The 15,000-nt window shown below is 36.3% G+C and overlaps 1 protein-coding gene across 1 annotated transcript in view; it reads right to left on the bottom strand.

The window, feature by feature from the left end:
* The window catches only part of LOC115221233 (acid-sensing ion channel 2-like), a 26,374-nt gene extending 11,664 nt beyond the window's left edge, over positions 1-14,710 (bottom strand). Inside the window, exons 1-3 of the mRNA XM_036510878.1 lie at positions 14,012-14,710; positions 7,855-8,425; positions 7,663-7,761 (exon numbers count right to left, since the gene is read on the bottom strand). Of these exons, the coding sequence (XP_036366771.1) occupies positions 7,663-7,761; positions 7,855-8,425; positions 14,012-14,166 (825 nt within the window). The 5' untranslated portion in view covers positions 14,167-14,710. The remainder of the gene's footprint in view (positions 1-7,662; positions 7,762-7,854; positions 8,426-14,011) is intronic.
* Positions 14,711-15,000: the final 290 nt, after the last annotated feature.

Below are 15,000 nucleotides of genomic sequence, written 5' to 3'. Positions count from 1 at the left end.
CCCGCTGGGTCGTCAGCCTCTTCCGTCCCCTACCCTTTTTGTCAGCTGCTGATCCGGTTTCCTCGTATTTCTTAAATAAGCACTGAATTGTGCGCCTGGCTACACCAAGTTTTCTGGCTATTGCAACCTCCGACAGCTTGTCACGCCACGAGAGAGCCTCGTACCGTCTCTCCAAGGTCATGCGAGGTCTTGGGCCCATCTAGGAATGAACGATAAAAACCAGTTATTTTCATTAAAACTATTCATTTGAATAATGTTATGCTATAACAAAACTACTATGAGTTATTATTCATTAAACAAAAAAAGAAAGAAAGCAGAATTTCTCACCTTATTTGATGTATAACAGAAAGTTTTGTGGACCGGAAGTGACGTCACAAAGCAGAGTGTAGGAGAATTTGTGAGGAAAAAAAGTCTTGCAAATACACAAATCAATTAACCTACGAGCTGTTCAAAACGTCTTACGCGATGAGAAAACTTAGTATGGTGTGATTTCGGTCCTTGCGAGGCGCTACCTATATCTATTAAACAAAGGAAGATTTGTCTGCATCCGCACTCCAAGTTGTTGTTGCACTGCTATGTCAACATCATTAGGCTGTAGACTCTCAAATCGCTCTGCAAACAAAGTTACGTCATCGTTCTGCGCAACAGTGAACTCGCAACAAAGCAATAGTTCGAGATATGGCCACTAGGTGACAGCAAATACCTTGAGTGAAGAGCAAATCAAGGGTGCTAATTAATTTCTGACGGTAGTGTATGTGTATATATATATATATATATATATATAATATTATTAGAGACAAAACCACTATTTTGCAAAACAAACAAGGAAAGACTTAATCAATACATAAAATTTTAATAAAAAGTCAAAAAAACCGCCACTACAATTGTTTCTTGTCCTGATCGACAATCTTCAGGTGGACTTCCAATCTAAAATATCAATATTTTAAAATATAAAAATAATAATTTTAAAATAATTAAAGTATTAATGAAAAAATATAAATATATAATCTATATATAACCTATATATAATCCATATATAATCAATATATAAACAATATATAAACTAAAATAAACCTATCAACATTAAATATAAAACAAAACAAAAAATAAACTATATATACACCCATACACATATACTAATTATATATAACCATATCTAAATACATACACTAAATCACACACCTATATATATATCCCTATACATACACATAAAAACGTCTAGGCAACGATAAATAAATAAAATAGCCAAATACTTCAACACAATACTTATTCATACTCCCTCACACACACATACAACCCACATTCCCGCTCTAGAAACGAACATCATTTAAAATTATGAATGGAGAAATGGAATAAATGGAATTAAAAATTATATTCACTTGGTAAAACGAACATTACTTAAAAATTATGAATGAAATAATGTAATAAAATAACAGACATCGTAAATAGACATAAATTACTACGAATTCTTTAATAAAACTACCATGATAAACTAAAACTCATAAAAACATATAATGATAAAATCTCCCTTTACTAAACTCTATAACATACCTCTATAGCAATCCCCCTAAACCTAAACATTCACACACAAATACACACACGTAAACCACACACCCACGACATATACAAATACCCACCTCACTCACACATACCTATACATACATATAAACCTCAATATATACTCCAAAAACCCACTCAACCCCACACAGATAAATAAACACATACATCCCCAAACCTATATAGCAAACCCATAAACACATTCACACACAAATATACATACGTAAAACACACACCATATACATATACATACTCACTAAACTCGATATATACAACAATATTAACACACCCACACTCATACAGATAAATAAATTATACAACTAAAATACGCACACACTCACACACAATCCCACATACATAAACACTCCAAGAAAAACAACATTATTACACATAATACGATATATAAAATACATCGTAAGTAACCAGAATATCAAAAATAACAATATGACATAAGGAGAAATAATATACATACTTTCAAGTCAGTTTCAAATTATGAAGTGAAATTAAATTCTAAGCCGTTAAAAACATCAAACCAAAATTACGTTACCATAGGAACCTAACATATGTATAAAAAGAATACGCGCTATGGAAACAAACTTCATTTAAAATTATGAATGGAGAAATAGAATAAATGGAATTAAAAATTATATTCACGCGGTAAACTAACATTATTTAAAAAAATTATGAATGGATTCTTTAATAAAACTACCATGATAAATTAAAACTCATAAAAACATAAATGATAAAACCTCCCTTTCCTAAACCCTATAACATACCTATATAGCAATCCCTTAACCTATACATTCACACACAAATACACACACGTAAACCACACACCCATAACAAATACAAATACCCACCTCATTCACACATACCTATAAGTACATATAAGCCTCAACATATACACCAAACAAAATTACGTTACCAAGGAACCTAACATATGTATAAAAAGTATTCCCGCTCTGGAAACGAACATCTTTTAAAATTATGAATGGAGAAATGGAATAAATGGAATTAAAAATTATATTCACGTGGTAAAACGAACATTACTTAAAAATTATGAATGAAATAATGTAATAAAATAACAAACATCGTAAATAGACAAATTACTACGAATTCTTTAATAAAACTACCATGATAAATTAAAACTCATAAAAACATATAATGATAAAATCTCCCTTTGCTAAACTCTATAACAAACCTATATAGCAATCCCCCTAACCTAAACATTCACACACAAATACACACACGTAAACCACAGACCCACGACTTATACAAATACCCACCTCACTCACACATACCTATACTAACGTATAAACCTCAATATACACCAAAAACCCACTCCCACCCCACACAGATAAATTAACACATACATCTCCAAACCTATATAACAAACCCATATACACATTCACACACAAATATACATACGTAAAACACACACACACAACATATACATATACTCCCTCACATATACGCATATACATACTCACTAAACTCGATATATACAACAATATTTACACACCCACACTCATACAGATAAATAAATTATACAACTAAAATACGCACATACTTACACACATTCCCACATACATAAACACTCCAAAGAAAAACAACATTATTACACATAATACGATATATAAAAAAAATGATGTTCGTTTCTAGAGCGGGAATGTGGGTTGTATGTGCGTGTGAGGGAGTATGAATAAGTATTGTGTTGAAGTATTTGGCTATTTTATTTATTTATCGTTGCCTAGACGTTTTTATGTGTATGTATAGGGATATATATATAGGTGTGTGATTTAGTGTATGTATTTAGATATGGTTATATATAATTAGTTATATGTGAATGGGTGTATATATAGTTTATTTTTTGTTTTGTTTTATATTTAATTGTTGATAGGTTTATTTTAGTTTATATATTGTTTATATATTGATTATATATGGATTATATATAGGTTATATATAGATTAATATATTTATATTTTTTCATTAATACTTTAATTATTTTAAAATTATTATTTTTATATTTTAAAATATTGATATTTTAGATTGGAAGCCCACCTGAAGATTGTCGATCAGGACAAGAAACAATTGTAGTGGCGGTTTTTTTGACTTTTTATTAAAATTTTATGTATTGATTAAGTCTTTCCTTGTTTGTTTTGCAAAATAGTGGTTTTGTCTCTAATAATATTATATAATATTTTACTATAAAATTGGATTTAATCCTAATCTGATTTTTTCCTGTAAATTTGGATTTATTCCCTAATATTATTATTATTATATATATATATATAATATATATATATATATTATATATATATATATATATATATATATATATATAAATGTATGTGTGTGTGTTTTTTTTGTGTGTCTGTGTTTGTCCCCTCAACATCGCTTGACAACCGATACTGGTGTGTTTACGTCACCGTGACTTAGCGGTTTGGCAAATGAGGCCGATAGAATAAGTATTAGGCTAACAAAGAATAAATCCTGTGGTCGATTTGCTCGACTAAAGGCGGTGCTCCAGCATGGCTACAGTCAAATGACTGAAACAAGTAAAAGAGTAAAAGAGATACATACATACATACATACATACATACATATGTATGTATGTATATATATATATATATATATATATATATATGAGATTTATCATTGTTATATATATATATATACAGATGATGTGTGTGTAGGTGTATGTATACACAACGCATACACCACTACGTATTATGCACACATATACGCTCTTATAATTCATAATGTACAAATTGTAAAATACAAATATATTTTATATAAGGTGAATTCTCTGATGTAGAACTGTATACCTGGAGTAAGCTCTTAAGATGTATTTATTATATCAACAAGTGACAGCTTACTCGAGCCTCTTCAAGGGGCTGGTCGCGTTCAGCTGCTAGGTGACACACAAGTAAACTATCAATTTTAGACATAAGTACGTTCTCTCTCTATCTCTCTCTCTATCTCTCTTTCACACACACACACATACACACACATACACACACACACACACACACACAGACACACACACACACACACGTACACATGCATACACTCACACGTTAAGATACAGCTATCCATGGAAATAAACATTCGTATTCCTATTTATTGAAATAATAGTAAGCAATAATAAGTCTCTGAACGAGATGTAAACAGTAACTGCACGACAATGTGGGGTACAAGCTACCTAGAAACTGCAGTCCGTGCGTATCACTTAGGTTTACGAGAGAGGGATGGCCTCCCTTTGCAAATACCATAAGGGCACAGAAAGTGTGCCTAAAGCCAGCTGGAGACGATGCTCTCCAGGGGCTACAAGCTACAGTAACACCCACCCTTAGTGGTTAGCCATATTGAGGTGGGTAGTATACCTCACAAAATAATAATAATTTCTTTATTAACCACAAGGGTTTACATTAAGGAAAACATTATGGACAATACAGGACAAAACAAAGAATGTATGTGTGTGTATCCTATTCTGTTTGCAAGAGGTTGCACCTCTGTTGGTGCAGCTATACCAGGCAGGGCGGTCCTGTGCTTGCATTTCCCAGGTATCGGGTTTGATTTGAAGGCACTCACTAATTCATTCATATATTCACAGATATCTGGAACTGTTTTGATTCATACAAAAAAGGCTTGTTCCATTCTTAGCGATCAATCTTAGTGACCATCACAATGAAAAACGTACACATATACATACATGCTTACAAAAATCCAATCAGCTCAATCGACTGGTTGAATAAGCCGTTAGGCGAAACTTAAAATCCATGTCAAAAAGAATTTTTCAATCTGCACTTCATTATTGAGTCTATTATTAGTAAATGTTACGTTATTCTGTGACTTGCATTAAAATAATAACTGTAACGTGATGTTTACTTTCACCTAAGCAAATAACCATCCATCCAACAATTTATCCGTTCGTTCGTACATACGTACATACATATATACATGCAGCCATACATACATATTCAGGGATAGTGTGAACAAAGAGTGACCAAAGGGTGTTAGTGTATATTTTTTTAAAGACAGAGCAGTTGATGCTTTCGTATAACAAGTGAATATCCCACAATAACTTTGAAGTACTATTTAGGGTATTCGTCTCGACTATAGAGATTTTCTCTATACACCATTCATAATAAATTCAGCAATGACCCTAACACCATCTGGTAGTTTCCACAGAAATAAGGATATCAACAGGCTCTGTCTCAGAAAATATGGAAGATAGTGGTTTATGAGAGCCCAAACATCCGCGTGGTATCATATTGTATCACATAGTCTGTATAGTGGAAACAAATACTTTTAGCAAAGTGCTCAAAAGTCATCTTAAGCAAACAAATGAGAACTCATCATAAACATCCTTTGTCTTGAAAATATTTCACGCTACTTCGGGACTACAAGAATCAACCCTCCTCATCAACGAACTGGTTTAGAGAGATTTTAGCTATCAACAAAAAGTTATCAGTTTGTCAATCCACCTTACGCACGTTTTCGCATCTCTAGTAGTTTTCTCAGTGAAAGCGCGTGGCTCGGTGGTTAGGGTATTTGACTCACGATCATAAGGTCGCGAGTTCGATTCCCGGGGACGCGTTGTGTACTTGAGCAAGACACTTTATTTCATGTTGCTCCAGTCCTCTCAGCTGACAAAAATGAGCTGTATCAGTATTTCAAAGGGTCAGCCTTGTCACATTCTGTGTCGAGCCGAATCTCCTTGAGAACTACGTTAAGAATATGCGTATCTGTGGAGTACTCAGCCACTTACAAGTTAATTTCATGAGCAGACTGTTCCATTGATCAGATCAACTGCAACCCATGACGCCGTAAGCGACAGAATGTCAGTTAACAGTTCGCCTTCAGTATTTTTAATAGGTTATGTTTGTCAACAGCCTTCATATCTCCCACAAAGGTTCGACAGCATGTGGCCTGTGGTTTTCAGTTCCTTTTCTTTATTCCTGTTGGTATTGATCTTTAGGCTATGTTGTTTCTGCATCGCGATAACCTGACTGTTACATGGCCTGACCAACTAGTCTCATTAACTTCGCGTTTGTAACGAAATTTTCCTTGTGGTCTTTAAGTGTTATATGTGCTTCGCATTTTGTTATGTATTGCACATTCTTCATTCTATCATCAGGTCTTGATGATGGTTCATATTAGAAATGAAGGCTTCTCTGTTTCTGATATGAACACGATACGAAGACCTCAGGATATTCAGTAAACACCCTTGATAGGAGATATCCAATGTTATTGTGATTTTTAAAGTTTTCTTCTCTTACAACTACTCACACCACTAAAACCACTCACGTCACAACCACGATCATTCATACCACCCCTAGAGCCAATCACACCATCACTACAGCCACTCACGTTATTGCCACTAGGAAAAAAAAGGCGGCGAGCTGGCAGGAACGTTAGCACACCGGGCGAAATGCATAGCGGTATTTCGTCTGCCTTACGTTGTGAGTTCAAATTCCGCCGAGGTCGACTTTGCCTTTCACCCTTTCGGGGTCGATAAATTAAGTACCAGTTACGCACTGGGGTCGATGTAATCAACTTAATACCTATGTCTGTCCTTGTTTGTCCCCTCTGTGTTTAGCCCCTTGTGGGTAATAAAGAAATAGGTATTTCGTCTGCCGTTACGTTCTGAGCTCAAATTCCGCCGAGGTCGACTTTGCCTTTCATCCTTTTGGGGTCGATTAAATAAGAACCATTGACGCACTATGTTTAGCCCCTTGTGGGAAGTAAAGAAATAACTAGGGAAAAAAGTTGTTAATATCACCACTGCCACTAACACTACCGTCACAACCACCACCATCACAACTACCACTGCTACAATTACCACCACGCCACCACCATAACCAGTACTCCCACCGCCACCGCCACCGCTCCCGCCCCCACTGCCGCCTCCGCCCCCACTGCCGCCTCCGCCCCCACTGCCGCCTCCGCCCCCACTGCCGCCTCCGCCCCCACTGCCGCCTCCGCCCCCACTGCCGCCTCCGCCCCCACTGCCGCCTCCGCCACGACGACGACGACGACGACCACCACCACCACCACCACCACCACCACCACAACCACCACCATATATAGTATACTCACACTAAGAAATTTCAGGTTGACTCTTGTTGCAAAACCAGGCGACATGAAAATTCCTTCCCTCTTTGCATCGGGTACTTCTTGTGGATGATGTAGTAAGATCTGTCAAGTATAGTTTCTCTGTAATTTACTGAATACGTTGTTTATTTCTTTTAAATTTCTTCCATTTATTTATTTAGTATTATAATTACTTACCTTAACACCAGATGCCATGTCTTCATTGTAAATGTAAGTGCTTTCGTTGATGTAAAAATAGAGTACTAACCCAGTACTGCTACCTGTGTGTGACGTGTACAGCGGTCCGTAGAGTTCACTATAGTTGGCGCTGTTAAACGTATAACAGATACCCAATTCTGTAAAATTTTCAGTGAAATTCTTCGAACATTTCGACTTCAAATATTTTCCTTCCCACAGACATGAATATAACATCGAATTTAAATTGGGGCTGATTTGACGCACGTAGCTTTTATTCATGGGTATTTTGAAAGGTAGTAGTGCAGGGTCATCCCAATTAATGAGAGATTTGCTCACATTGTCATCAATCTGAGTGAAAGCTAGAAAGTACGGCTCCAGTTTTTTGAATTCTACCTTCGTACGATCAACCGGGTTTAAATTGCACAATGTGACAGCAGGGAAAGGCAGCTTTTCGGCAAATCCGACATTGATTCGGGTGAGAAGCGGGTATTGGTAAAATTCAGTAAATATATCTGCCATTGAGATAATCATGGTAAATGTCATACAGATGAGGGCCACAGACCACACCACTCTGAAAGTAAGAAAAACAGAACAAAGCAAAATGTATGAAGATTCTGACTGGTATTATTATTATTATATTATTATTATTATTATTATTATTATTATTATTATTATTATTATTATTAGGGTACTATGTCTGTGGGAAGACCGTTCTTACGTTACTAGGATGTTTGCAAAAGGGACATGAAGGCCCGCAGCATCAATATTAGCAATTGGGAAGCAGTTGCCAGCAACCGTGGTGATTGGCGACGTACCGTAAAAGAGGGAATACAAAGGAGTGACAGAGAGAGAGGAGAAATGGAAAGACAAAAAAAGACGTCAACAAGAAACTATGACATTACAACCAGCCAGGAACAGTCTTCGCTACATTTGCGGCACCTGCCAGAGGGAGTGTTTGTCTAGGATAGGACTACACAGCCACAGCAGCAAATGTATTAGGACATGAAATGTAAAAGCCGGACTAGACTACTTTATGCGCAACTCCATTGTCTCCCGAGACAAAAAGGATTCCAACCAATTATTAATATCATTATTATTATTATTGTTGTTGTTGTTGTTGTTGTTGTTGTTGTTGTTGTTGCTGTTGTAGTTGTTGTTGTTTATTTTTAATCCGTATGTTTGATGTAATCACTTGTCAGGACACACCCAGTGCCACAGGGCAAATGAAGGTTAAGAAATGCTGAAATATAAGTGAAAGCTTAGAGAGGAGAAGTGGTGAGGGCTGTACAGAAATTCTTCAGTATAATACAACTTAAGCATTTAAATTGATAAGGTTTTTCTAAGGATGTGAGTAGTACTTGTCAGCACAAGTTGGGATGTTGTCTTGATGCCTCAGATACCCCAACATTTTTTTATCATACCTAGGGCATCTACAATAATAGAAACAGTTTTTATTTTAAGACGCCACATCTTTTGTATTTCATTTTCCAGATTCTTATATTTTACTAAGTTTGTGAAATTCCTTTACAGATATATTTTTATCAGTGGGAACACATTATACTTGTTTCAGTCATTTGACTGCGGCCATGCTGAAGCACCGCCTTTAATCGACCAACTCGACCCCGGGACTTATTCTTTTGTAAGCCCAGTACTTATTCTATCGGTCTCTTTTGCCGAACCGCTAAGTAACGGGGACATAAACACACCAGCATCGATTGTCAAGCAATGCTAGGGGACAAATGCATAGGCGAAATGCATAGCCGTATCTCGCCTGCCGTTACGTTCTGAGTTCAAATTCCGCCGAGGTCGACTTTGCCTTTCATCCTTTCGGGGTCGATTAAATAAGTACCTGTTATGCACTGGGGTCGATATAATAGCCTTAATCCGTTTGTCTCTCATTGTTTGTCCTCTCTGTGTTTAGCCCCTTGTGGGTAGTAAAGAAATATGTATTTCGCCCGTCGCTATATTCTGAGTTCAAATTCCACCGAAGTCGACTTTGCCTTTCATCTTTTCGGGGTTGATGAATTAACTACCAGCTGCGTGCTGGGGTCGATATAATCGAATGGCCCCCTCCCACCAAATTTCAGGCCTTGTGCCTATAGTAGAAAGGCTTATTATTATTATTATTATTATTATTATTATTATTATTATTATTATTATTATTATTGTTATTAGTAGTAGTAGTAGTAGTTGCAGTAGTGGTTTGTTGTAGTAGTTATGTTATGTTTATAAGCGTTATTACCTACATGGCAATGCTTAGGAAAAAGTAACAGTGAACTCAGCACATTTGATACTGTTATATTCATTAACCATTTAACATTTAACCATTTAACAGGACAGATCTGGACTCTCACACCTACCCAACAATGTCATTCAGGAAAATAAACAATCATATCCTCGAAATTTGAAAGCCACAAGATAATGTATGATTAATTTAAAACAGTGTGAATAAAAGAAAAGACATTAGATTAGATAAAGTAATCTCAATGCCAAAGGGTTAAAAGTTTTATGATTCAGTTGTTGCGAAACATCAGATGACATGGCTGGTAGAATAAAAAGGTAAAGTTACCTTCTCGAGTCTTACCGACTCATAGGGACCGATTTCCTGCTTTCATGGCGTATATATTCTCCTCGTGGACGGGACGCCGGTTCGTCGCAGGATTACTCATTTTTGCCAGCTGAATGAGCTGGATCAACGTGAAATGAAGCGTTTTGCTCAAGAACACAACGCGCCGCACAGTATAGAAATCGAAACCACAATCTTACGATCATGAGTCCAACACCCTAACCACTAAGCCACGCGGCTTCATGTGGATGGTGGAATAGTTTACCTCTCACTGCCTACCAGCTCTTGAAGTTGCCCTCGCACATTATGATTTTCTGATATATGATTGAAGGGGGTTCTATATCTCATGGGACTAACATCGTAGTTCAATCTCAAAAAAAAAAAGAAAAGAAAAGAAAAAACTGTCTAAAATACCTAGGAAGTGTAGTTATTTATTTCTATATTTCTAGGTTGTTGAGGACAATCGAGAACTATCCACAGAATTGGCTTCCATATTCTTGGGTGTATTAGTTAATTCGAACCTCGTCTACAACCTGAGATGAATTTCCTACATTTGTCACACATATGCAGATTGTTTAAAAAATTTTCCGGTCGTAATGTTTGATTATTGGTGTCCTTTGGTTTTGAGGATTTTGATTTTATTTGGTGAGAACAGTTCAGTTTTTGGGTGAACTTAACTTTTCCTATCAGTCCATTATTCTCTAGCGCTTTATAACAGTATTTTGTAACTCTATCAAATGTTTCTTTGTTTGAGTGGAAATCAGAGATTTTTTTACTGATATCAGTAGAAAAATCTATATAAATGACAGGATTAAGAAGCGTTAGCACGCCGGGCGAAATGCTTAGCAGTATTTCGTCCGTCTTTACGTTCTGAATTCAAATTCCGCCGAAGTCGACTTTACCTTTCATCTTTTCGAGGTCGATAAATTAAGTACCAGTTGCGTATTGGTGTCAATCTAATCGACCGGTCCCCTTACACAAAATTTCGGGCCTTGTGCTTAGAGTAGAAAAAAATTGTTGGCAGTATTAAGAAATGTTAGCACGCCGGGCGAAATGCGTAGCTGTATTTCGTCTGCCATTACGTTCTGAGTTCAAATTCCACCGAGGTCTACTTTGCCTTTCATCCTTTCGGGGTCGATGAATTAAGTACCAGTTACGCACTGGGGTCGATATAATCGACTTAATCCGTCTGTCTGTTCTTGTTTGTCCTCTCTGTCTTTAGCCCCTCGTGGGTAGTAAAGAAATAGGTATTTCGTCTGCCGCTACGTTCTGAGTTCAAATTCCGCCGAGGTCGACTTTGCCTTTCATCCTTTCGGGGTCGTTTAAATAAGTACCAGTTACGCACTGGGGTCGATATAGTCGACTTAATCTGTTTGTCTGTCCTTGCTTATCCCCTCTGTGTTTAGGCCCTTGTGGGTAGTAAAGAAATAGGTATTTTGTCTTTACGTTCTGAGTTCAAATTCCTCCGAGGTTGACCTTGCCCTTCATCCTTTCGGGGCCGATAAATTAAGTACCAGTTGCGTACCGGGGTCGATATAATCGAGTGGCTCCCTCCCCCAAAATCTCGGGCCTTGTGCCTAGAGTAGAGAAGAATATTGTTGACTGGATTCTAAAGAGTGGTGTATATGTTAATGTGAGAGGAGTTTTTGTCAGTATAAGGTAACTTGTTCGTTTTGTTTCTGTATTGTTTCTATTTATTTGTTGAGATACAAGGAAACGCCCAGGAAGTTAATGCGGAAGATTTTCAGTTATCATGTCTAAGTTTTTTTTAAGGTTCTACGATGATCTTAGTTTATCTAGAACGTTAGAAAATGCTGAACCATAATTGCGGTACAGCTATGTGTGTGTTTGTGTGTGAGTATATGTATGCATGTATTGTCTTTATTTGAATTGATTGTTACATTTTACATAACTTTCATAGTCTATAGTTTTCTGTGAGGCATAAATATTACATCATCACACTTTCCCCCTATTCCGGTAAATATATTTCTTTACTATCCACAAGGGGCTAAAAACAGAGGGGACAAACAAGGACAGACAAACGGATTAAGTCGATTATATCAACCCCAGTGCGTAACTGGTACTTATTTAATCGACCCCGAAAGGATGAAAGGTAAAGTCGACCTCAGCAGAATTTGAACTCAGAACGTAACGGCAGACGAAATACGGCTACGCATTTCGCCTGGCGTGCTAACGTTTCTGCCAGCTCGCGGTAAATATGCGGTTCTTCCACATATTCAAAGGAAGCAAAATCGCTTTGATTCTTGCATAAAGATATGTATCAACGTTCACCTACGTCACTAATGACCTTGAGAAAGGCAAGAAAGTAAAAAAAAACAAACTCAACTTTCTTTTTTTCAACTACGTGACGTTTGTAGCTAATGCTTCATACTTTTCCCCGTGCAAGCATAGTTTCGAGTCTCAGTTCAAGAAGTCACATAACTTCACTTACCATATGAATTACACTGAGATAAAGCATAGACATCCCAATAACAAGGAACCTTTTTTCACTATTAAATTATAAGTCAGCTGTTTCTATATAGGTGCCATATTAATAATATTCACACGGAATGATGCACCATTGCTCATCTGGATTGCCAGATCATGCACTGACGTGATTCCGTGGTTCCAGGATTTCAGTATCTCCTATTATATACATATGTATGTGTGAGTGTATATACATGTGTGTGTGTTTGTGTGCGTATGTGCATGTGTGTGTAAGTATATATGAATGTATGTATACCTGCTTACATACACCCTTATATATATAGAGATAGATAGATATACATTTACATATATACATACATAAACATACATATACCTACATAGGTATACATATACATATATAAATATTAGGCTTGCACTTATAGAAGAATATTTGTATGAATGCCTATTCATAGACTCTTAATACACACATATGTATCATCTCTCTCTCTCTCTCTTCTCTCTCTCTCTCTCTATATATATATATATATATATATATTGTGTGTGTGTGTGTGTGTGGTGTGTGTGTGTGTATATGTATATATATACATACATACACATATATATATATATATATGTGTATATGTATATATATAGATACACACATATATATATGTATATGTATATATATATATAATATATATATATATATACATACACACACACACACACACTATATATATATGTATAGATATATACATATACATATACACACATATATATATATATATATATATATATATATATATATATATATATATATACTCACACATATAAATGGATTGCCTTAGATAGGTTCTAATTTAGTTGATAATTAAATGATATCCAATTGGATTATCATCTTTAAGAATTATAAATTTGAAAGTAAGAAAACAACCAAATCAATAAAAAATAATATATGACTAAATAAAGACAAACTATAAAGAACAAATAAAGAAACAGTAGCGTGCAGTCCTGCATAAGAGTGCATTTTACAAAGTTGCCTCTTGTAACCCAGTCTGGTAACCCTGCACTTGATTCAATGGAATTCTGAAGAACGAGAGAACAAGTTAAGTCATATTTACGTGCGTCTGACCTTGTGCATCCAAATCATAAATAAAAACTCACCCTCGAAGTTTGTATTTTTTGGAATCATACGCGTTTCGCACCCCATGCAGACTGGTTTCTTGACAGAACTCCGACACCAATTCAGGAACAACACTGGGCGCTGTTTGTCTATATTCATGTATGGACGTCTTGTCATTTCCAGCCGGAACGTCCATTTTTGTGCAATGAGGATTGTTTATGGTCTATTGAAGCGATAGTAATTGCTTTGTTTTTTGTGCTTGTAGTTTTTGTTTTTTGTATATGTGTTATCTATGTTTTTGTTATTCTTGCTTACATCCTGGTCAATTCTGATTGGGCAGATATACAACCAAACACGTTTCAGATAGTTCCAACTTTGAAGTATCCTGCCTTTCTTTACAGTATGAGGGGCCCCCAGCACTTCTCGGATGCTATGTCTTCGCCTACCCTTTAAATGGCATAACTTGAGGAAGTTTTGGTTGCTATTTCTAACAGGTTGAACGACCCCAAAATCGTCCTCTGACTGTTTTTTTTATAATTTTGGTGTAATCGTTCTTGATACTGAGGTCGGAAATGCAGCTGTGGTAGTCTTGGTAGTGTTCATTTAGTGTTGGTGTTGCTATTGTAGAGATAGTTCTTGTTGGTATTGTTGCATAGCTAGTGCTTTTATTGTTGATGTAGTGCTTGTTTTTGCTGTTACTACTATTGTTATAGTTTTAAATGGTTATGGTTGTTATGCCATTATTGTTGACGTCGTCATAGCTGGCAGAAAGTGAACACGCCGGGCGAAATACTTAGCAGTATTTCGTCTGCCGTTACGTTCTGAGTTCAAATTCCACCGAGGTCGACTTTGCCTTTCATCCTTTCGGGGTCGATAAATTAAGTACCAGTTACTCACTGGGGGTCGATGTAATCGACTTAATCCGTTTGTCTGTCCTTATTTGTCCTCTCTATGTTTAGCCCCTTGTGGGTAATAAAGAAATAGGTATTTCGTCTGCCGTTACGTTCTGAGTTCAAATTCCACCGAGGTC

This window comes from Octopus sinensis, linkage group LG18 (assembly GCF_006345805.1).
Source record: "Octopus sinensis linkage group LG18, ASM634580v1, whole genome shotgun sequence".
Lineage (NCBI taxonomy): Eukaryota > Metazoa > Mollusca > Cephalopoda > Octopoda > Octopodidae > Octopus > Octopus sinensis.
Note: the sequence above shows the minus strand (reverse complement) of the source record. Positions and strands in the feature narration are given on the sequence as shown.